Below are 26,317 nucleotides of genomic sequence, written 5' to 3' on the forward strand. Positions count from 1 at the left end.
ACTACTTATGTATGTTCTTTTTCCTCCTTAATTGCCAAGGACTAAATGCATTTAAGATTTTTAAGCTTCTACAATTTTGATTTCCTTCTTAGGTTTATTTTACATGGATATATACACATATATTGTATTTAACATATGCTTTAACATATTTAACACGTATTGGTCTACCTGCCATCTGGGGGAGGGGAAAAGTTGGGACAGAAGGTTTTGCAAGGGTCAATGCTGAAAAATTACCCATGCATATGTCTAGTAAGTAAAAAGCTATAATTTAAAAAAATATTTTTAAGCTTCTCATTGCAAGGGTAAGATATGTTAAAATTGTATAAAGTTAAGAGAAGGAGCTTATCTATATATTGTCTAGCTAATAGTCATGCTAAAATCATGATAGGTAAAAAGTGAATTCTCTTATTAGACAAAAGCTTTTATGTCTAGAGAAAAATTTTCAAAAAATTATTCCTTAAAATTATAATCATCTTAAATCTCCTTGTGAGTCTATACAAATGAGTTAGCTCCTCCCACCTGTTTAAAAATTAAAAATATAAGCCAATTTCTTGTGAAGAATAAGGTAATTTAGTGGAAACAGACGGGAACTTAAAGTAGGGAAATTATAAATTCCTGAGTTTACAAGCAATATGAAACTAGGCAAAAGGCTTTACCTCTCTGCCCTCATTTCTAACTTAGGAGGGTTGCTTTATATGACTTCTAAGGTCCTTTTCTAGCTCTAACTCTGATGACCAAAATATATCTGTTCTACCTTAAAGAAATAATTTTTAAAAAATAGATCAATGAGGTAAGGATTTCCATATTTCTCTCCCCATAGATACAGAATTCAAAAATTTGAAAAACCTTATTTCTACTGCACCTTACGTTATACTAAAAAACAAACAAAAAACACGATGTTCACATAGTGAATTCTGCCCCAAACCAGTATTGCTACATTACATAAATAGAGCATCTCTTTTTTTATTGCTGAAATCTACCAACAGAAATCATGCTATGCAGAATTTGGTTAACTTAATATGAAATCATAGAAAAAAAATATTTAACACAGAAAACTTAAAAAAAAAATCTGTTGTTTCAAGTGCAGACAGATTTGTTGGTAGGTAAAGGAAATCTAGTCAAAGGAAGAAAAAGGAGGGGAGAAAAGTTTGGGCACAGCCGAATTAAATGAGGAGAAAAATAACCCCCCTAAAAGAATCACTCACTGCAGTAAGTTGTAAATGATGTATGAAATGACAAATCCCTGCCCAGTGCACAGGAAGAATATAAATACTGCTTGGTAATCACTGCATGGATACGGTATTGGCTGTAATTTTCAGCTTAGGTGCACCCAGAAAAACCTCACAGAATCTAAGAGGCTGAAGAAATCCAACAAAGAGCCCTAATTATTTGATTTCCCAACCCACCTTCATCATGTAGTGCTCCTGTCTTGAAACAACTTTTTTCTTTTTTATCTCCTTTGCCCTCTGCTGTAGATATTTATAAGCAGCAAAAAGCTAATGTGTTAAATGAGTTTCTGTGTGTGTAGTGCCTCATCACACAACAAACACAAACATACACACACACACACACACACACACACACACACACACACACCTTTGAAGGATTTTCAGATCACATTCTATTTCCAAAAATTCAGACAGCTGAGAAATATTATATCATCACTAATGGTAACAAGAAGACTTATCTCTTAAACATGCAAACTTACACAGGTGCTAAATACTCATTATTAAGAAGTTGAATAATAATATTAACAGGTCACATTTACACAGATCTTTACTTTTTGTAAAGGGCTTTCCATGCATAATCTTTTATAGGTCTGATGGTCATCTCTATCCAGAGGATGAGCTAGTCCATGTATCCAACCTTAGTCTCTCTTCTCTCTATATATTACTGTCTATCATTTACAATTGGATTTCCTATAGGTATTTCAAGGCCAACTTGTCATAATTCATTCTCTTTTCTAATTAATCTTTCCTTGTTTCTAATTTCCCAATTTTCATTGATGGTGCCATTTTCCTTCTGGAAGACCTTAGGATTGTCAATGATTTCTTTTTCCATTTTGCTTTGTCTCCAAACAGTTGCCAAGTCTAGTCAATGCTACTTTTACTATGTTCTCTTATGTATCCCATTCACTATATTCATAGGATCAAAGATTCATAGTTTGAGACCTGGGAGAAACCTTAGAGGCCTTTGAGTCCATCACCATGATAAATGAGGAAACTGAGGCACTTTTTAATTCTACTTTTTGGTGTTCATATTATTTATATCCTGTTGTTATTTATATGCCTCATATCCCATTGGTACTATTATTATCCTTGTATTATCAATGAGATAAACAAGATTGACAAAGTCTAATCAACTTGTATGGATTCTCACACCCAGGAAGCTGCTAGAAAGGAATTATCAAGAATTACACTGGAGCTTTACTGTGGTGCCATACTCTCATCCCCCAGAGCTATCTTGGATATCATTTCACAGGGGCTATCTCCCCAGAAGCTATCCACATAAATGTGTCCTTATTATAATACAGTCTACTACCTGGACTTCACTCTCACTGCACCAGGCTAGTTTCACATTTATAACTTCTCGTTTCCTTGGAATCCTCTCTGTTATGGGGCAGTTTGCCTTGCCAATGTTTTAAAACACAGTCTTCAGGGAGACCTGAAGCACATATTTTGTTAGGGCAAACTGTTTTTGATCTCTGGAGGCAATTATACAAATCTCTAGTAGAAAATGATGCTCTACTTTGCATAGTTTCTTCAATATTATGTTAATATTAATCAACATAGCATAGAAGAAAAAGAACTGGCTTTGGGGTCAGAAGACCTGAGTTTATTAAAATTTCCTTTCAGCTCTTTATTAGTTTTATGATCTCAGACAAATGACTTAATTTCCCTGGGGTGTCAGGCTTATCTTATTGCTTCTCCTTGCTGTTTGCTGGATGTGGTCCCTCAGAAAGAGCTAAAACAGACATCCTGAGTCCTAAGAGCTTCCAACGTCTTGCAAGACTATTTTTAATCTCTGTAGGCAACTTGCCTTTCCACATTTTCACAAACATTAAATTAATATTTATTAATGTGGTATAGCAGAAAGTACAGGAGTCAAGGGACCTGGATTAGCATCCCAGCTTTGCTACCTTCATCTGTGTGACTTTGGGCAAGTCACAATTTCTAGCTGAGCCTCAGTTACTTCATGTGGCACTGAGGAGGGGATGTAGAAGGACCCTTTCAGTTCCAAATCTATGGTACTGTCATCCAGTCTCTTTTTGGAAGATACTTAGCCTTCCAACTGAAGCAGAGAGCAGTTAGAAGATATGCTGAGTCGTTGAGAGAGCAAGGATCAAAGATAAGGCACCCTTATTTCTCTGTTTTGAATGTGAAGACATTTCTATTTTCATAAAGACTTGTTCATACTTATTCAATTTGGATGATCACCATAGTAAAGGAATAAAACTAATAAAAAAGATTCCAATGTGAATTCACTCATGTCACCAAAGCCAATACCAAAGGAAAGAAATGACAGTAATGATAAGAAAAGAGAAAATAAATCTGAGTCTCTAACAGGTTTCATTTGCTGTGTGGGGAAAAATACTCCCTACTATCTGAATCAGGTATAAGACTAGTCCCTTCTCATCTTTCAGTAATGCTTTAAAGATTATTTTTCAAACGAGCATATTTAACATTTCCCATTGCTATGATTGGCAATTCATATAGGAAGAAAGCTCAGTAGGGATTCGGTTATTCTCTTTTTCCCCCCCTTCCCCCACCATGCTACACAGTCTAGCTACGATTTGAATCTTACTTTTTCTGAAAGCATCTTTAAAGAATTCTTCAGGCTGTCTGGAGAATGCTGGCTGGCAGAATTAAGCAGCCCATCTGCATGAGTTGATATAAGGGGCTGGAGTTGATCGATGCTGCCGAGGACTTCCTTTGCTTTTGCTGTGTTTTCAGGTGAATAGTAAATAAACTGGTATCCAGTACTGAAAAACAAGAAGTAGAAAGATGAAGTTATCCAAGAGTGCCAGATCTTTGCGGCCCCAACACCAGATGGCACAGACCTGGAAAGCTCAGTGTCATCATTCTTCATCCACCAAGCCAGTGGGCATACCCTTAATTTAGAATTTTAGAACCTGACTCAGAATTTTATTAAAAAGATGACTTTTTGGGCAAAAAAACAACAGCAGCAAAATTCTAGTGCAAATTCTGGATGAGCACTTTCTTCCCCAGTTTAGAACAGTAATTAAGAATATGGTATTCTGGCTATTAGTTCTAAGACCAAAAATTCTGGTTTAAGGGGCAAGAGATTCTATTACCAAGCAGGGGGTCTGGGTAGGAGAGTTCAAGGAAAGAGATCTAATGTCAAAAATATGATCCGCAGAGATCTGTGATGACCACAGAGAAAAAAGATGCATCTTTTAGTTTTGCCCTTACGTGTTATTCCCTAAGTGGTTGAGATATTTGCATGTGAGGCAGTAGTGATTTGGTTTCCTCCTCCCTTATAGAAAAGTGGATCATTAATTTTCAAATGGCCAATGGTATATGTGTGTATGTATACACATATATGCATACACGTGTGTGTGTATTTCGGTAATCAATCCAAATAAATAATAAGGAGCAGACACTATTTCTAGTTCACTGGACCTCAACCAATTTTATCCAGCAATGGAAACATATTGACATTCCAGTGAGAAAGAATAAAGATATTCTTCTCACTTAAGAGACCCATTCATAAATTCATTCAGTTATTCAAAAAGCATTTCTTAGGTCTCTACCATGTTACCTATGATGCTTTAAGTGTTCAGGATGTAAAGAAAAAAACGAAGCATCCTTTGAGGTATTTATATTCTAATGGGCCAAAAAACAGACAGAAAATTAATAGATAGATTGTACATGTGTGCACACTTATGTACATTGCATGTGTGTCTACATATATTTAATGGATAAAGTCCAGTGAGCTGAAAGTTTTTCCTGCTCCTTATTACATATATAATTTATATTATATATTACATATTATGTTGTTATTATTATATATTATGTTATATTGCATACATTAAATTATTAAGTATTGATTATATATGTACATATTTATACAGATATATGCATATGTATAAATAATTATATGTATGTATATACATATATATACACATATACATACAGAAGACTCATCTTCCTGATTCAAATTCACCATCAGAAAATTACTAGCTGTATGACCTGGGCAAGTCACTTCACCCTGTTTGCCTCAGTTTCCTCATCTGTGAAATGAGTTGGAGAAAGAAATGGCAACCACTCCAGTGTCTTTGCAAGAAAACCCCCAAAGGAAAAAAAAAACACAATATAATATAAAGGGGACATGATTGAAAATGTCCGAACAACCATTATTGTAGGAACAAAGTAATATGGGTTGGGTTGAGCATGAGTTGAGCGTTAGTGGGATCAGGCCGGGCTTCCTAGAGGAGATGGCATATGAACTGAGCCTTGTAAAAAATAGGAATTCCATGAGGTTGAGGCTAGGAGGAATGCTACTCAAACATGGGTGGGAGCCTGGGCAAAGTCATAGAGTCATAGATGGACTAACTTGCATACTTCAAACCTGCTGTATTCCACAGGTTTTTGTCCTGGGACTTTTTTCTTCTTCTTCTCCCTCTCTATTATTTAATTTGGTGGTTTTATCAGTTTTATGAATTCAGTTATCATCTTTCTGCAAATGACTCACAAACCTATTTTTCTAACCCTAAATTCTCTCTCAACCTCCAATCTCATATCTCCAATTGCATATGAGCTATATCAAACCAGATGTCTCAACACGCCCCCAAATTAGATTCATTATATTTTCTCAAAACTCTAACTTTTCTATTTACTATCAAGTATTCAACCATCCTCCCAGTCACCCAGACTCACATCCTAGGCAGCATTCTCAGCAGCTTTCTCATCTCCTATATACTCAATTAGTTGCCCAGACCTCAGATTTCCACTTTCATATTATTTCTTATATTACACTCTCCCTTCTCTCTTTCTTTCATTGCTCCCACCTTAACACAGTCCCACATCACTGACCAATTACAGTAGCCTTTTAGTTGGCTCCCTACCTCATGTCTCTCTCTACTATAGTTCATCATTCATTCAGTTGTCAAATTGACCTTCCTATAGCACAAATCTGACCACATCAATCTCACCCCTGACTTAAGAAATACCAGTGACTTCCAATCATCTTCTCTTTGCCATTCCATTGTATGTTACAACCTGGACCCTTCCTTCCTGACCAGTCTTCTTTTATTTTGAATTCCACTAACATTTTCTTCCTCACTATTTTTTGAACATCTCAACTTCTGGACATTTATACTGAGTTTTCATCTGGAACTTCCTCTCTCTTTTCAACCATCCAATCTTCACTTTGTTTCTCAGTGAAAGTCTCACCTCCTGCAAGAAGCCTTTCTCAATTGCCATAGTTAACCTATAAGAGATTACTTGCTATCTTGGGGAGGGAGGGAGATAAAGGCAGGAGGAAGAAAAATATGGAACACAAAGTCTTAAAAAATGTTAAAAACATCTTTACATGTATGTGAAAAATAAAATACAATTGAAAATTTAAAAACAAAGAAGAATCCTTTCTCAGTCCTTCTTAATCTTAATGGCTTGTAACTTCTCTCCCTCCTTAGCCTTTGAATTACTGGATATTTAGGGTTCTCTTTTTATTTTTAGTATTAATCTTATGCTTTTATATTCCCCGGTTAGCATAGTGCCTAGCACATAGAAGGAACATAATGTTTATTGAATTCCCTTGAAAAAGTTCCTTATATATCTTTGTCTCCCTGTTTTCTTCTTTTTTCCTCTACAATTTTTGGGTTAACCTTTTTTTTTTTATGTTTTCTTCCTTTGTTTCATTTATACTGTTTTTCTTTCATTCATTCACCTGGATCGGAACCCATTTTAAGCTGTGTGTGTATGTGTGTACATATACATACATATATACATATATGTATATATGTGTATATATATATATAGATAGAGAGATAGATACTTTTATACTCATGAATATTAAAACAAGTGACATATAAACTTATTAGGAAGGGGGAAAAGAGGGAAAATAAGGTGAAATGAAATTAGCTGCACAGTAATGATTAATTTCCCCTGGTATCTGCCAAGTTTCTGCCAAGTTTCCTCCTTTTGTATTGAGGTTTTAGAGAAAGCCCAATTGTCTCCATATCTAGAATTCATTCCCTCTTTACCTCTACCACTTAGCATCTCTCTCTTCCAAAGCATTTCTCAGGAATCCTTTACTGGATGTACTAGTACTCCAAAATATTTAATTACTCTTTTCTGAAATACTTTGCATAAACTTTATTTTTAAATATCTGAATAACCCTTTGTGTCTCATTCAGTAGAATGGAAGTATATCCTCAAGGACAGAATATGCTACTATTTTTTTTTCAACAAAGTTTGTAAATAGTCTCTATTACTTTGGACAATAAGATAGACTTGGATGAGAGATTTCCCATTTGTGAATCACTGATCTCTTTTTCTCCTTAATTTGGATTTGGAGTCCTAGACCTTGTCAAATGAAATCATCCTATATTTTTTGTAGCAGCTGAAAAGGTGAAGATAAAAAAAAATAGATAATCAGGGCTGAGTAAATTAGGAGGATGGAGGGGATAGGAGAGTGAGAGCAGGGCATCCACCAAAAACAGCCAGGGTGGAGAAGAAATGACTGTGAACTCAATTGCCCCATGGTTCCTTCTCATTAATGGATACTTCCATCACCATGAACTGGCTTTTCATCATCCTGTAATTGGAATTGACATACCCCCCTCAAAAAACAAACAAACAAACAAACAAACACATACATATAGCAAGTTCTTTGAAAGGGAGAATGCTCAAGGCTATAATAGCCTTCTACTTTCTTTCTATGGCCTCTTTTTCAGCACATCTATCATCTTCCAAACTCATTTATCCCATTCTAAAAAATGTATTTGATTACTGCCACAAGTAGCTTCCTTCCACCTCCATTCCAAGTTCTGCTCTTATTTATTAAAACTGCAACTGCACCTCGTCCTGCTTCCACTATTCCTTTCACCACTGACATTTTTTTCATCTTGATTTCAGACTTCCCTCTCTGCTATTGAAATTTCTTTTGACAATATTTCTTACCTGAGCTTTCTGTTTTCTAAACTCCTGATCCTTTGACATGGTACTGAATTCATCAGGCCTAAAAAAGGTACAGTTCTACCTAATCCCAGTTCTGCTGTTTCTTTTTTTAGGCCAACTTTCTATTTTCCTTCATGTTCATGTTTGGTTCTGACTCTCTTTTCATTAGTCCTGGTTTAATTTTTCATCTTACTCGGTCCTTTCTGCATTTCCTTCCTCTTTCATATATTCTCCAATTACTGCCACAGAACAGAGGCATAATTCGGGCTTAAGATATCTGTAAGAGGCTCCTTTGGTATCTTCTCTAGATACCTAGAAGCCTAGGTATCTGTGTTTCATTCATCCTTTTAACGAACATTTTAACTAGGGAGGCTTCAAGATTCATCTTCATAATAAAAGACTATATTGGCATCCAGAACAAAAATAAGGTAATATAGGGAGGGGAAATTATTGCAACTCACAAAATAATTTTGAGCATACATAAATATTCAGAAACCCATTTTGTCCTGCCTTTTTTAAACATGTGGTATATGTCTTATAGCTATAGATATAAATTAATCAAGATAAAAAAGAATACAGAATATAGCCTTGGATTAATTGCTGTCTAGGGGAGGGGGTGGGGGAAAGGGAGGGAAAAAATTTAGAATACAAGATTGTATAACAGTGAATGTTGAAAATTATCTATGAATATAGTTTGAAAATAAAAAGCTTTAATTTAAAAAAATGAATATAGCTAAGTTCAACTTTATAGAGGTATGAAACTTTAAAGTGAGTCCAAATTTGAAAATTTGCAGTATTTGAAAGTCCCATTCTATATCTGCAGTCATCTCAAATGTTTAAACTTTCAAATCAGAAATTAACAGAAATATTAGAATCTTAGAATTCAGAGGTCAAGGGGTCCATGGTCTTCTTATCTGACTGATATCTGAAGAAGGATGTTCTCTCAACATAACTGATAAATATTAATTCAGTCTTTCCTTATAGATGTAGGATAAAGTAGAAGGAACTCTCCTCCTTTACCCCATTTTACTTTTTTAATGCTTTTCATCATTAAGAAGTTCATTTTTACAACAAGGCTATACCTTTATTTTTGAAACTTCTACTCCTAAAAAGAATTGAAAGAATGAATGAATAAAAAGAAAGAAATCTTCACTCTTTGATTCTCAACTAGATCAAGCTTAATGGTAACTGATACAACACCTCTAAGCCTTCTCTTCTCCAAGTGAATAATCCCCATACTTTTTAATCCATCAATAAATGAAATGAATGTGAAACCTCTCATTAGTCTGGAAGTCTTTCAAACTTCTCAATAACAATCCTAAAACACAGAAGCCATTTTAAATGCAAGACTCCATATGTGATATGGCCTTTGTTTTCTCATATGTAAAGTAGGAATAATAAGAGCAGCTACCTCACAGAGTGATTGTGTAGATCAAATGAGATAACATATGTAAAATGCTTTGCAGATGGTGAAACACTATATAAATACTAGCTATTATTGGTATTATTTAATTTATAAATTTCTTATGACACATCATATGCTAACTTGAATTACATGAATGCAATTTTATTTTCCCCACTAGATCATAAATTTCCTTATTTACCTTCTCATATCCCTCTGTATCTGGCATAATCCCTTATGCATACTAAGCACCTGATTAGTTTCTTGATTGAATTTATTAAATATTAGATAAAACTAAACTTAATTATGCAAATCCTAACTGCTAAACTAAGTGCTAGTTTCACAGCCAGAAAAAGGTACTATATTAATAGGTGATTACAAATTATTGAATGGAAGTAGTGTGACATAGCAGATGGCACTCTGGATCTGGGATAAGGAAGCCTTGGGAACACTTCCTGGCATGGACAAGTCTTTAACTTCTCCCAGCTTCTATTTTTCTAGTCTGTAAATTGGTGATAATAATACCTATAGGATATTACAGGTTTATTGTGATCCTCAAATGAGCAAAAGAAATAATGTTAAAGTATTGCACATTTCAGTTATTATTATGACATTTTACTAGCAAATAAAAAGTGAAATAAAGAGATTTTTTTTTTCTTTGCAAGATTGTCACACTTTAGTGATTTTCAAATGCAAATGGCAGTCACTGAAATAGTATTTCTGGGCATGAAGTCTAAGCACAGACCTACTTACAAATATGTTATGAGGACTAATATATTCTTTGGTCAGCTAGGTGGTGCAGTGGGTAGAGCACAGCCTCGAGTCAAGAAGACTCATCTTCCTGAGTTCAAATCCAGCCTCAGACATCTACTAGCTATCCAATCCTATTCAAGTCATTTAATCTTGTTTGTCTCAGTTTCCTCATCTAAAAACTGAGCTGGAGAAGAAAATGGCTAATCACCCCAATATCTCTGCCAAGAAAACCCCCCAAAAGGGCCAAGTAGTATTAGAAGCAACTTAAATGATTGAACAAAAATGAGGTTCTTAAAATGAGATATTAGTGAGTGACTGTGATTTACCTTTGAGAGAAAGAAAAATAACTAGACCAGATGCAAATCTTTATTATTTCAAAACTCTAGGCGCTTTAGTAAAGGCCAACTAATGTCAATAACCAAGAGATAAGACTTACTGGAGGCAGAGGTAGTCAGTGGGCACCAAGACAACTGTCTTGTTCAGTGTCTATGCCATATGTGAATTAAAAGTTTAATCCTAAAAAGCACTATTTAGGAAAGAGCCCAGATTTAATTATAACTGTCTATTTATACAAGAATATGATAGAGTCTGTGAAATAAGCCCATATCTTTCTATAGGTTGCAGAAATTTAGTATCTACTTCCTACCAAGAAAGATGCAGTCAAGTAGCCATAACTATTGTACATTAGAGACTCACTTTTCTTCATAAGCAAAAAGATGACAAATCCCAAAATAAAAATACAAATCTCAAAATATACTAGTCGATTTTTCAAACAAACTGGAACTAGGGCATCATTATAGATAAAGTCGTTGCCAAGTATTACCCAGGGAGAATATTGACCCATAAAAATCCAAGAATATTTTAAATGCTTGTCATCATACTGAAAAAAACTTATAACCTCCCAACTATAACAGAGAGCTGGGAAAATATAGAGACCAAGAAGAGGAAATCCAAACACTATTGGTACAGGATTAAGTAACACACCATTCCTTGAATCTGTTTTCACAGTGTCCATAAAAGATTATCTTAAGAAGTTTCACAATACTTTGTATCTACTGCACATGGTTATCAGAACATTAACTGGAGTTCCACCATACAAGGTAAGGACAAGATAACAGCAACAATTATAACAATAATGATGATGATAAACTAAGCAGCAATGGACAGATTATTAGACTTGGAATCAGGAAGATCTGAGTTCAAATTTTACCTATGACAAATATGTAAGAATGGGCAAATCATTACCCTTCAGATCCTCAGTTTCTTCTTCTCTGATACTTGTAGTACTCAGATCAAAAAGCTGAAATAATGAACGCAAAGCATTTTCCTGACTTTATATTATTATATTATAATAATATTTATATTATATTATTTACAGTTATTATAATATAGAAATATCTTATAAACTCAGAAATTAAAAAAAGGCAGTTGTAATCAATGCAAGTCCTAATTCAAATTGTTTTCTTTTTGCCTCAGTTATCCTGTGAATGTGTATTCTCCATGCCTATAAATGTGGTTCCTTCAGACTTAGCTTAAAAATGATAGTTATAAATAGGCTATAACAAAATGTTGCAGCAAAAGCCCAATAAGTTAACTTGGACACTTTAACTTAGTTCAGAAACAAAGGGAAGTATGAGCAAAATCAAAACAAAAGACAGCGTGTCTAAATTATTTTTCCTTTACCTTCATCATAAACTCAAATATGTCAGAAATATATAAATATTTCAAGGTCACACTGCCTCAAGAACACTGAAGGATTCCCAAATGACTGTCCAGTATAAAATATCACATTGCTCCATTGGTAACATGACTTCAAAAGCATTTAAGCTGGGGTTCCGATTAATGCACATAATGAGCTCCCTGAGGAGTCCACATTACTCAAAGTCAAATAATGTATTTCCATTGGGCTGGAATCCATCATGATATTTTATACAATTATAATTTCAAATAGTGAGAATTCAATCATAAAACTACTTCACATTATACATTATTTATACAAATTGGGACCTCCTGTAATAATTAATGCCTCAATAAAGATCTCTGGTTGGGGGGACAGATGAGAGGTACAGGGTTTTCAGGTTGGTGGCTCAGGAGAGAGTGTGCCAGACTTAGTCAAGAAGATTAATCTTCCTGAGTTCAAATCTAGTTTTAGATATTTACTAGAGTATAAAATGAGCTGGAGAAGAAAATGGCAAAACCCCTCCAATATCTTGCCAAAAGTCCAAATGGTGTCACAAAGAGTTTAACACAAATGAAAAACAATTGAATAACAAGTACATCTTGCTGCAGTAAATTTGGCCAAGTTACTTAATCTCCTTGAGCCTCAGTTTCTCTCTCCATAAAATTTGGTCAGAGGAACAAAATCTAATTTATAAATCTATTTTTTGAAATGGATTCACGATGTTTTTGGAAATTGATTCAGTACACAGTCTATAGAAAGACAGCTAAAAAAGCAAAGAAGGAAAAAGCAAGAAATGGAAAATAGAAAAATATTGGTGGACAACTGATAAAAAATAATAAATTTAACAGAAGTCCTTATTTAATATACCCATATCTTGGAGTACCATAAATTCCACTCTGTTCTTTTTTTTTTTTTAATTCCTCCCATTATCTTATTAGAAACCTTTACACAGATTATCCCTGAAAAAGCTTTGGTATGCACCATAAAGAAAAAATATAACAAAAATATAAAATCAAAAATGTTTCTCAACAGAGGTTATGAGCAGTTGTCTGAAGAATTTTAAACTATATACAACCAGATGGTGAAATATTCCAGACCAAAATAACAAATATAAATTTAATAAATAAATCCCAGGTTTCATTCCACACAAAGAAAATTAGCAATGATGAAAAAAAAAAAAATGCTGTACTGGAGGTATTATAGAAAGAAAGACATTTTTTGGTAGACCTGTGAATTAGCACAACTATTCTAGAGTGCAGTTTCTAAATTATACTAATAAAGCAGCTAAGATATTAATTTTGACCCAGAGATTCCAATGAATTCAGAGAATTTTATTGAATATATTCATAGATATATACAACTAAAAGGTCACTAACAAAAAGAAAGGACACACACACTGAAGTAGTAATATTGTGGTACATGAAAGTAATGGAATATTACTTTTTATGCTTTAAAGAATAAGTAAGATGATAAATAGAAAGAAGCATTAAAAATGCATCTAATGCAAAGGGAAATCTACAAAACCTGGAAAATGACAAGCATGCTACAATATAAATGAAAAGAGTCACCACCATAAAACAATTAGAAATGCATGTTGCCTAATTACAAAGAATAAGATTAGCTCAAAGAAGAAATATGGGGAAGAAATTAAGCTTGCTTATTTGCTGAGGTGTTCAAGAGCCCATTTCTTATCAGATAAGAAGGGTGGAGCATCCTATATGATGTCAGATTTAGGCAATTAGGCAATTTCAGCTACCCCAGCTAATTAATTCAATTTTTGGCAAATCTGATAATTCTTCTTATTTTTTTTTAACAGTTTGCTCTAAGGGCAGATTCTTTGGAAGGAGAAGGATACAGGGGCAAATCTAATGTATGTGCAACCAAAAGTGATCATGTATGGAAAACCAGTCTAAGTTATGTCTTGGTGATAATGGGCTATGACAAGAGAGATGACAGAGCAATCGGATATGTCTGTGAGCCAGCTTCTCACTATCAACAGCTCATTCTTTTATTCCTGTAAGCAGGAATTCATCGTTCATCAAACAATGAAGAGAATGAACCATGGTATATTGTGGACATCAGACATAGAGAATAGCTTTCTCACTGGGAGTCTAAACCTATTTTACTCAACACCTGGTTCCTCCCCACAGTTTGAATCATACAAAAATCTTTATCCATCATAATTTTGTCTTTCTAAAGACTATAAACCAGATCTCTTTTTGCTTACCTCCTTCTTTGACCACTTCTTTCTTACAAGTTTCTCACCTGAAACACTTTCCCTTTGAGTGAGTTAAAACATGGCAATTAAAGACACTGCATTGAGCACCTCTGTCTAGTCTCACTTCCATAGAAATTTTTCTAAGTTCAAAAATGCAGTTCTAAGAGGCACGTTAGCTATGGTCAATATTACTGTGCATGAGATCCAATTCGTCTCATCTTAGTCAATGTCACTTAAATGTACTCTAGTTATTATATTCTTAGAAGTCCAAAAGGAATATTTGTCAGTACTTGCAAAAGTATTAAGGAAAGAAGGGAACTTAGTCTTTTTCTTCTTTCTCTTTCACTTCTTTCTTAGAACTGTGGCTTAGCAGTTTAGGGTTTCTGTGGGAATGGGCAAACCTGTATAAGCATAAATGAAGGTAAATCTTAGATTATACATTAATTCTAAGTTTCCATAACTTTAATAAAGTTGTTTTTTTAATAAAGTTTCAACCCAATTTTACATAGTGGGTGAGCCAGAACTATGGAGGCAATAGATCTCATATGTGGGAACAAGTATATCAACTGTGTTAATGCTTGAAATTATGTCACATAGTTAGAGGATTTTTTTTCCTAGAGAAGAAAAGGTCTGGGAAGGGAAAAAGAGAACTGAGAGATGTCTTCAAGTAACAAAAGAATTCTCATGTGAACACAGATTAGATCCATGCAGCTCCAATGCTTGATGCCTTCCAATATGATGCGAGCATCTAGAGGACTTCATTTTCTTTAGGGAATTCCTCTTTCATTCTAACTTCATGTTAGACATTGCCAACTGAGTCTTCTTGCTTTTTATTTCACTAAAAACCAGAAAGTGATCCACAAGCTTACCTGTATTGTGTCTATCAAGGAACCTTGTAAGATTAAAATATATACAAAACATCTTGTTTTAGGAAAAAAAAAATAATTGAGGATATGTTTTCATCTATAGACATCAATCAGGGATAAGAACTAGAAGCAATGGGTGAATATTGCCAAAACAACAGATTTCAACTTAATGAACAGGGGGAAATCTTCCTAAGAAGTCTCTTTGGTAGTGCTTCCACTTTGGACTTTTTGGATCCCTTGGGAAATAGTCATCACCATGACCACCATCACCCCCTCTCCCTTACCACAAGAGGTCTTCAAACAAAGGATAACTTGTGGTGGATACCGAACAGTCAATGGTTGCTCACATACATGGTAGATTAGGTGACCTTTGAGATCTCTTACAGCTGAGAGGTTGTGATTTATCCTCATGTACTTTCTGACTCTGCCAAACTGGACCCATTAACTACACAATAGCCATGACAATTGTTCACTCACTTCCTTGTCTTCATGTCTTTCCTGTCTTTGGGATGCTCTAGATCTCTTTCAAACTCTTCCTTCATTTTTTAAGCCCTGCTCAAAAATCACCTTTCTCCAGGAAATCTCCCTTTGTTTATATATACATGCCATATCTATCATTACTGGACTATAAGCAGTATGAGGCTAAATATTCTATTTCATCTATTGCCCTACTTAATGTTCCTTACAAGTAGACACTCAAACTTTATTTAGAAAAGTGAATGAAAATAAACCTCTTACCTATAATGCTAAAGAAAGAGTTAGCATCTATAAATGTATAGCTTCCCCAATCTTTGCTGCACAGATTTTTCATGTCATAAATTCTGCTTGTGCTACGAATATTTGTTCCATTTGGGTCAACCATCTCTATTTTTTAATGTAACATTTTCGTTTTAACTTTTCCAAGGCTGAGATCCTGTCCAGTGTAGCTTTTTTTTTTTTTTTTTAATCTCTCTACAGAAAAGTTTTATTGGCAATAGATGTGCTAAATGGCTCTCATTTCAGCTGCTTTCTGTCTTTGGTATGACAGATATTGAACACACAGTTAGGCTAATAGAAAGCTGTTTTCATTTTTTATTATATTTATTACAGAAAGCTCCCTCTTTAACTAGAGTGCATGACTTTGTTCTTGGATAAAATGCAACCTAATTGAATTGACTTAAGCATGGCAGCTTAAAGAAAATGTGGTTTACAGCAGAGGCAAAATGCTTTCTATAACTTTCCAAAAAAGAAATCTTTAAACAATAAACTGTTTCCGGATTACTTTCTTTTTTTAAAACATAAAGAAAAAACTCCCTCTCTTTATCACACTTTCAATTATACATCATCCTTCTCTCTTTGCACATCTGATATGCTTGCTAAAAATAACCTGTCTAATAATAAACCTATCTCTTTAAACTGCTACTACTAGTACTACTACTTCTGTGACTACCACCACCATTGTTATTACTACTTCTATTTATACCAATACTATGATGATAATGATGATTACTATGAGTGCTACCATTGCTCCAAATAATAGTAATAGTAATACTGCTCGTAATTATTACTGCTGCAGCTACTATTACTACTACAATTTAATATGTACTACACGTCTATTATTATTGTTCCTGCTATTAAAACTACTACCTAATATTTATAAGGATTTAGAATTTAGAAAGCATTTTACTCATTGCCACTCTAAAATTCGTAATTTATGTCTTGTTAAGAAGACTTTCTTAGAGCTCAGTTTGGCTCTACATTCAACCAGTCAACTAAAGGCAAAACACATTTATTAGGATACCAATGAGAAAACCATTGATACAAAGTTAATTTGATCCATACTCATGTGGACCTCTTGTAGTTTAGTAGGGAACTATTGTGACCTTCATTTTGGTCATGAGAAACCAGTATCTCCAAGTTTCTAGGAACTGTAGCAGTCTATCAAGGCAAATCTTAATTTCTCTATTTAGTTTTATGAGTTAAAAAAAAAAGGCACCACAGTTGACCTACCTTTTAGTGATGGATTTCTCTGAACCTATGGTCTTTGAGTGTTTCCCTCATATGAAAATGAAAAGAGACCCCATATCTGGTCCTAAATCTATGATTATACAAAGTGATTATCCTGAAATATATAGAATGTTAAACAGGATAAGAAGAGAGAAATACAAAATCTTAAAAAATCATGTGTAATCTTTTGTAACTAAATTAGTGGTCAATGATCTAGCAACTTATTAGATAAATACCTGTATTTCCCTGACCCTTATTTAAATTTAGCATATAGTAATTTTGATGTCTTTTAAAGTTGTGTTTCTGGTTAGTATTCCTACTATTAGAAGCTAAGATTGATTTCCTAAGACAATTTATTCATAATCTGAATATCAATCTCAAGAAAACAATAGACAGGGTTAAAATTTTCATTCAATATTTGGCCAATACGTTTGTTATTTCTCTGAAATTTAAGCATGATGAGGACAGTCTTCAGAATTGCTTTTCCCCCTAATTTCTAGTAGTGCAAAACCTGTGACCACCGATTTTTTGTCCTAACAGTAATTTTTGGTAGGACTTTTTCATTATTTAAAGATATCAATTAAATAGTGATCCCAAGATCACTATTTGCAACTCATGCCTAACTTCTCTCCAATATTATTCTTGTTCATTTCCTCTAAAATCATTAACAAATATGCATATATAATATCCTAAATATTGTCTTCTTGCTTTTCTCACTTTATACATGGTTTCAATGCATTAACCAGGCTTATCCATTCTTTGTCCTCTCTGTATGATTGACTTATCTACTTTTCTAGTCATACATCTCTTTGATGTTATCCTTTTTCTGTGCACAATTCATTATCCAAAGTATCTGGAAACCTATTTATGTTCCCCATTGCCCTTTGGATGACCTACATTCTTGATTACTTAGATATTGTAGTAGTGCATGATGTACAGCCATATAGTTCTGGAATAATATCAACATTAACATGAGCTTTTGACTCTGGGAGAAACTTAGTGGGGTCAATGAAAGCACTATGCATTTCCCAAATATAGTCCAGTCACTGCATTTTTCTTATTTAATTCCTAGGTTGATTGACTCTGTCTATGATGGACCAGCTCTTTGGGCTATCGATCAAAATATACGACTGTTCAAACAATAGACATTCTTGATATCCTTGGTTTTTAACTGTCTGTATAATTAGGTCTGGGATCTAAGTAAAAATTTTACATCTAATTTAGAAAATTAAACATGAGATGGCAGTTTGAAGGAAAGCAAGTTAACTGATAAATAGGTATCAATTAGTATACTGCAGAATCCTGTTAAATGAACAAAGTCTGATTATGAATACTAGAAATCTAAGAGTTGAAACCAATTGTTTGACCTTTAGTGCCATTAAATGATAAATGAAAACTCTTAGAACTGTTTGTTCATCTCTACTTCCATCTTAGGTTTGATAAGAAAAAAAGGGGGAAAAAACAGGCTCCACATCACTTTGTTACTGGAAAAGATGGTCAAACCATACAGTATCCTCTTTAGTGAAGAGTATCCCAAAGAAAAGTATCTTAAAGAATATTTTTCTCTCAAAAAGCTTAAGCTGCTTTGAAGAAGGAAGATGCTGATAGTTGATTGGATCTAATTGAATATGAAACCATCTAGGCTTGTTTTCATTGCCCAGAGAGCCAATACAAGGAGCTTTCCTGTAGAATACTGAGGGGAAAACACTAAATTTGATACTAAAATAAATGAGACATGATTCTTGTCTTTAAGAAACACTTAATCTAGGAGGAAAAATGAGAAACAGAGAAACAAAGAAGCACAAAATAGAATATCATAAGAAAACTTATAGCAAGAACTGGTCTTAGCAAAGTACATCGAACTTTGGAATTAATATCAGGAAGAACTAAGTTCAAATTTTGCCTCAGTTATGACATCTTGGGCTAGTCATTAAATTTCAGTTTCCTTATTTACAAAATGGAGCTAAGAGTATTTCCTTATAAGGTTGCTGATGAGAATTAAAATTATAGACAATCCTCAACTTCCTGCCACCACAAAATTACAATCGATCATTAGAAATCACTGTAAATACACTTATACAATTATTCATAGTAAAACATTAATTCTGATACTTAAACAATAGCCACAAAATAATTCATAAAATGCAGTAAACAAAATAAAATTGGTAAAATGTAAAACAAAAACAAACTAAAAAAGAAATTTGAACAAGTGCTCTTCAGCTTTATGCTATCGATTCATATAACATGTAAACATTTTGATAAATGCAAGCTTAAGAAAGCCTCAGAAGACTTAACCTTATTTATGGAATTCCTCTTCCATTTTGCCTCTATGTTAGATACTGGCAAAATATGTGTCTCCCCTGCCTTAGATTTCACTTTATAATAAAACCTAAAACATTTTCAAACAAGATTATGTATGTTGGATCTGTAGACAAACATTATAGAATCAAAAAGGTATGTATAGGGCACACTTCATTTTAGAAAAGCTTTATGTGTTTTCCTTAAAGAATTAAGTGCTTTTTTAAAACAATAAATAAAAAGCACAAATGGTCTCTATACTAATACTGTAACTTTCAGTCTAATGGATGACTGTAAGGATGTGGTCAGCTACTATATACAATTTAATAAATCCAGCTTTTCATCAAGAATGCCCACACCACAAACATTATTTTAAAATGATTTTTGGGAGAAAGAAAAAGTAGACAAGGATAGGTACTTACTGATTTCCACTATTTTTTTTTTTAAATAATAATGTCTGTAATTTTTCCCCCTCAATTATTCAATTCTTTTAGATTTGGCCCCATTATATCTTCTGAATTTTGGTGATGAGGACCTTCCTTTTCCCAACTCTGTCCTTTTCCTTCAATGCCATTTCTAATTCATTCTTCAAATTAAAGACTGTGTTTTATAATCCAAATGTGATAGATCTACTGTCAAAGGATCACAGATACAGAACCTGAAGGTGACATACAGTAGAACCTTCTTATTTTATGGTTGAGAAAAATGTGGTCAGGGTCTGAAGGTATGGAGAGTGATTCAAATTCTAGTCTTCCTAATCAATGCTCTATCTTCTACACTTCTATGCAACTGACAAACAAATAATTCACAATAGAATGTTGACAGATTCTTACCAATTGTTTTCCATAGTTTTCTACCTTATAGTTACAACCTCATTTGCTCTCAGAATAATCTGGTTTTATCTTTTCTCAAACTTAATCTCCTTCCTAACTTTACTATTGCTATCAAAGGATCCTATCACAATCCCAGTCATCAAAGCTCAAAACTTGGGCACTATTCCCGACTCTGTCCCCTCCAATTTTCTATCCAGTTCTGAATTTCTCTAGTACATGCCCCCTCTTTTCTCCCTATATTGCTCTACAACCTTGGGAACAGATTCTCATTATCTCATGCTGAAATATTCCAATAACTTCCTATCTGGTTTCCTTGACTCAAGCCTCTCTTCACTCCATTCAGTTATCAAAGTCATTCTCCTTAAGGGCAAATTTGGTCATGTTCTCCCTATATTCAATAAACTTCAATGACTCCCATTACCTACATAATAAAAAAAGAGAATCCTCTTTTTTGATTTTTAAAATCCTTCATAATTTTGCTTCTTACCTTTCCCATTTTCTTACACCTTCTTAGCCATCCCCATCCCACACACATACATTCTCTGTGACCCAATTATTCCTTCTTCTTGCTCCCATATGAAATTTTATTCCCTGATTCCATATGTATTCACTGGAACTAGAACTCATTGCTTCCTGCCTACATTGACTTCTTTCAAATCTCAGCTAATATTCCATCTTCTGCAAGCAAGCTTTTCTGGTCATACTTAATGTCTGTTCTTTTCCTCTAGTATTATATGCAATTTTTCACATATATATTTTGTTTACATATATAGTTGGTTTCTTCCCTATTAAATATAAATCCCTTAAGGGAATAGATTATCTTTTGCCTTTATATTTCCTAGGACTTACCATTGTGTCTAGCACATAGTAGGCACTTGATAGATATTTGTTTACTTGACTGAAATTTGTGCCAAGATTTTTTTTATTTTGCATCTGAGTTTTTCCTCTACTCTTTCTGATTATTTCATGTGAGGATGGCACTCATAATTTTCTAAAGAAGTGGTGTCCTTGGGTCCTCTTCACAAGATTACATTTTTATTAGCTGAGGAGGTTTTTAGGTTACTTAGGACTTTTTATAATAGTGACTGAGTTTTAAGAATGAAACTTGTGTTTAAAAATAGTTCTAATTCATGTTAGTGTCTGTTCTTTTATCCCTTTCCTAGTCCCAGATCACAGATAAATAAATAAGTTTGGAGTTTTGATTCAAAGTGCTAAATTCATGTTTCTATTTATTTACTTTTGCATTGATTTGCATTGTATTAATTTTGCATTTTTATCTTTGTTCTCAAGTCAATGGTAAAGGCTATAAACATTTAATTTGTGAAAAACTGCCACATTTTGAAGTGGCTATTCCTTTTCTGGTAAGATATCATCAATTACTTTTTCGGGGCTCTTAGCAACTATTTGTCTTTTCTTCTTTAAAAAAGTATTAATAGCAGAGATGTGAGGCTTATGTGTAGTCTATAATCTGGGGGAGAGACATTCTTCATTTCTTAATTCTGAAACCTATTTTCTAAGTTTTAAGAGACAATTCAGTCAGGCTTAGGGGATAGAGAGATGATTCCAGAGCTAGAAGATTTCCATTTGAGTTGTCTCTGACATGTTCATTGTGTGACCCTCAACAAATTACTTCACCTCTTAGTTCTCTAGCCAACTTTCTAAGACTAAGTTACAGAGAAGGTGCTGACCTGAACTAGCAGATAAAGTTCCTCCCTGGGAGCTCTCTACAGGAAAGAAATTGTAGATACAGTCCCAGTTTTCTCACTTTTTTTCCCATCCTTCCCATGCCCACCATAGAAATTGTGGATTATTAAAAGTATACATTGTTAGAGGGATTAAATGCATTCTGCCTAATTGTTTTTCAGATCCTTATCCTGTGTAATAGATATTGGAATTTGATTACAATTATTTTCATGAGGACAGGTAAGTAGCATAATAGATAGAATGTTCAGTCTGAAGTCAAGAAGACTTATCACCCTGACTTCAAATCTGACCTCAGACACTTATTATCCTGGGAATAGTCCTGGGAAAGTCACATTTTTCCTGTTTACCTTATCTGTAAAATGAGCTGGAGAAGGAAATGACACATCACTCCATAATCTTTACTAAGAAACCCCAAAAGGAGTCATGAAGATTTGGACACACCTGAAAAACCACAATTTTAATGGGGATGTACTTAATGGGGAGATTTTTGTTTTATGTTCATCAAGAGAATTTCAGTCCAAGATGACTATGTGTTACATGAATTTTTTTTAACCTTTGGATGTACAATGGAAGAAAATTCTACTATTGTATGATATATCTATAACATTATGGGTGACTTGACTAATTTTGTGATTATATAAACATAGAAGACATTACACTAAAGAGAAAACTAGTGAATTAATGAACATCTAGAAAAGGAAGTAGTGATTGCTAAGCCTCTTCATGGCTTTATCCAATAAAGGGCTTTCCAGAGAAATGTCATTTCATTATTTTACAAAACATATAAACTTGTAAATTAGGGGAATGGTATAGATAAAGAGAAGGGAATGTGATAAAGTCTCTTGATTCAGCTAGATATCACAGTGGATAAAGTCATTAAAGCCTGAGTTCAAATTTTGCTTTCCTTACTGTGTGACCCCAGGTAAGTCACGCTACCCTGTTTACTTCAGTTCCTCATTTGCAAAAAAGCTGGGGATGGAAATGGCAGACCTCTCTAGTATTTCTGCCAAGAAAACCCTAAAAATGATCATGAAGAATCAAATACAGCTGAAAATGAGTGATATCCCTCATGCTATTTTTATGGGAAAAGATAGAGCGTTATAGCATAATTAGTGTGATTCAGGACTGGTTGAATAGTAGAACTTAAGATCATCATAGCAGCAAATGACAAGAGATTTAGAATTGGAATGACACAGACATGGAGATTTTAGGGGCTGCAAGCTCAACATAAGCTTAGTATTCTAATATATATATATATATATATATATGTGTGTGTGTGTGTGTGTGTGTATATATATATATATATATATATATATATATATATATATATATATATATATATATATATATATATATATATTTAAAAGATGAGAAATTGAGCTGCATTAAAAAGCCTACTATCCAGAAATAAGGAAGTGGTGGTCCCAATAGAGTCTGCCCCAATCAGACCATGGCTAGACCACTATGCTCATTTTAGGATAGAAATTGATAAGGTAAGGAGATATCCCCAGAGAAAAGTAACCTTATGAGCCAGACATCAAGATTACAATGTATCAGCCAGAGGAGGGACATGATGATTCTCATAAAGTATTTGAAGAGCTCTCAGTTACAAGGGGGACTAGATATTATGCTTGAGAGAAGAAAGCAGAACAAGGAATGATGAGTGGAAGTTACAGAGACACCAATTCTGAACACTTGAAGTTTTCCCCAGGTGGAATGAACTACTTTAGGAAGGAGAAAGTTCTCACTCTCTAAAAGTCTTTAAACAAAAACTTGTTGATCCAGATAAGTTAGACAAATCATGGATCCCTGATCATAGAGTCTTATTTATTTGTTTCAAGCAGTTAGTTTCTGAAAATTCTTCCGAATCTGTCACACTAAAATTATAAACTTTTTTGTTTGTTGATATGTTTCTGCAGCAAGGATTGCATAGAGATCCTATGCTGGTTTCCATATCAGAGAAGGGTATCTAACAGAAGACTGTATTTAAAAAATTTCAAAAACAAAGAAAAAAAATTTCAATGATTCCAAACATCTCCTACTGCAGAAGCCAATGTTTAACATCTATTTTTTTTCTGGATGAATTATATTATCTCAGAATAACTTAACTAAAATTTAGATAGCACAGGTTTGCAAAGCCTCTTCATCACAATAACACACAAAAAAGTTCTACTTCCTTATGTTCATAGATGGAGAAGCTGAGGATTCAAAAAGTTAAGTGATCTAACATAGAGTCACAAAGCTAGTTAGAGATGGTTGGGTCTGTGGTGCAGGTCTCTTCATTCCAAGTCCAGTTTTTTTTTTGTTTTTGTTTTGTTTTGTTTTTTATCCATTACATCCTGTTGAATTTAATCCAAAAGCAATGCAAAAATCTTTGGATGGTGAGAGAAACAAAATGTAACATGCAAGATCTGAATGACAGGATAGATCAGATATCAATGGGTCATATGTGAAAAGAAAAGGAGTCTGGGTGTATTTCAAGAATGAAACAAAAAACTAGAAGTACATTTTCAGGACTTAAGATATTTTAAGAACCAGAGGGAATCCTGAAGAATTTAGCTACATCCTCTATAACAGAGATAATGGGAAGACTCGGGAAAGAGTCACAGCCTGAGAAGCTATGGAGAGGAACTATCTGCCCCAGAAGAAGGCAAATTTCCACCAGCTCTGTTAATAACATGTTAGATGCTTACCAGCCCCAAATTAACATTTTAACATAAAATAATATATAAACATTTATTAAGCACCTACTATGTACCAGGAATTGAACTAAGCACTGCTCTTAAAGCAATAGCTCTCACACTGACCATAGGGACTTAAATCTTCCAAGAACTCCAATCAAGAATTTCTCAAAGCCTGACACAATGTGGGAAAGAACATCACTTTGGTTTTCTTTCTTTCCTCCCAAGGTAAATTTTTTTTTCTTTCAAATCAAACAAAGCCCTTTCTTATTACAGAGAGACTGAAGCTATATCTTTCTTGAACACTTCACAATGGTAAGGCATTTTCTCATTTACAATATCTTCTTTTTGGAGCATGTCTCCATCAGCTTTTCAAAGTGCAAGGCTTTTTTGATTTATCCTTTCTTTTCCCAGAAACTTCCTAAGAACAGATTATGTTCTTAGATCCACATTATTTTTTTAATTAAAGCTTTTTTTATTTACAAAACATATGCATGGGTAATTTTTCAACAACAACCCTTCCAAATTTTCCCCTCCCCCCAAGGTGTCAGGTAGTCCAATACATTAAATATGTTAAAATATACCACATCATTATTGTATAAAGTCAAACTGCCGTTCATTATTCTACAATATTATTTCCTTTTTTCTTTTTCTTTTTTCCCCTTTAGATTTAATTCACTTTTCAGGAATTAATGACCATAAACAGCCAATAACAATTTGTCAATGTATTTGTTTAAATCCCAACTTCTTAAATTGTGGTTTGTGACATAAGTGAATGTGGGAGTCATAAAATTATGATTTATTATCAGCAAATGTTTGATTTGTATAGCTATTTTATATACTTAGGTATCAGGAGCCATGTAAAAATTTCTCAGGTAAAAAGGAATCACAAGCGGAAAAAATTTAAGAAGCCCTGATCTAGGTGAGTCTATCACAGAGAGCAGGTATTTTATATTAGGAATATTTATTGGGAGTTCTTAATTGATCTAGGTGCTGCAAAGGTCATAAGTTAAAATTCTGAAAAGAGAGGTGCTGGGAAAAAAAAATACACACACACACACACACACACACATATATATATATAATATATAATTATATATTATATATATATATATATATATATATATATATATATATATATATATATATATATATATATATATATATATATATATATATATATGCAAATGCTCCCATCTCCTTGCCCAAGGCTCCTACTTTTCACATATCTTTTATTTTAATGAATGGAATATTCATCCAGGCCATCATCCTAGTCCAGTATAGGTTCTACTAAAATTGAATTTGTGGTGCCCAGCTAAATAAAAAACAAGCGAAGCTAGCAATTATAGGTTCCAGAGTTGGGATTATTTATGTGTATGTCTGCACATAGTGACATAACTTGTATCTTGAGGGAGAAAGTTGTATACTATCAACTATCTTTGAAGACATCTCTAAGGATCTGACAAAACAGATCCCTGGTGCTGCTGAGAATATAAGCTTTAAGACCTTAAGTATTTGGGGTCAACTATGTTTTAATTAGTCTGCTAATTATCTCAGAGAAGTGTCAGGATTATAAAATTAAACTTGCTGAGGTGTGTTTTATTTTAGTATCTGCTTGACATTGTACCTGAGCCCAGGAATAGTGCCGATCTAAGTTCTTTGAACTTTTAATATGTTTCCTTCTATAGAAGGAGAGGCAGATTTGGAGTCCAATTACCCAGTACAAATCCACTCCTATAAAAGAGTGAGCA

General features: G+C 33.8%; 1 protein-coding gene across 5 annotated transcripts in view; it reads right to left on the reverse strand.

Moving 5' to 3' along the window:
• Nucleotides 1-26,317, reverse strand: part of INPP4B (inositol polyphosphate-4-phosphatase type II B) — a 910,680-nt gene that overhangs the window by 164,138 nt on the left and 720,225 nt on the right. For all 5 annotated transcript variants that reach the window (XM_074275067.1, XM_074275068.1, XM_074275070.1 and 2 more), the window contains one exon: nt 3,805-3,982. In XM_074275067.1, coding sequence (XP_074131168.1) covers nt 3,805-3,982 — 178 coding nt within the window. The remainder of the gene's footprint in view (nt 1-3,804; nt 3,983-26,317) is intronic.

The sequence above is a fragment of the Sminthopsis crassicaudata genome, chromosome 6 (assembly GCF_048593235.1).
Source record: "Sminthopsis crassicaudata isolate SCR6 chromosome 6, ASM4859323v1, whole genome shotgun sequence".
In the NCBI taxonomy this organism is placed as follows: Eukaryota; Metazoa; Chordata; class Mammalia; order Dasyuromorphia; family Dasyuridae; genus Sminthopsis; species Sminthopsis crassicaudata.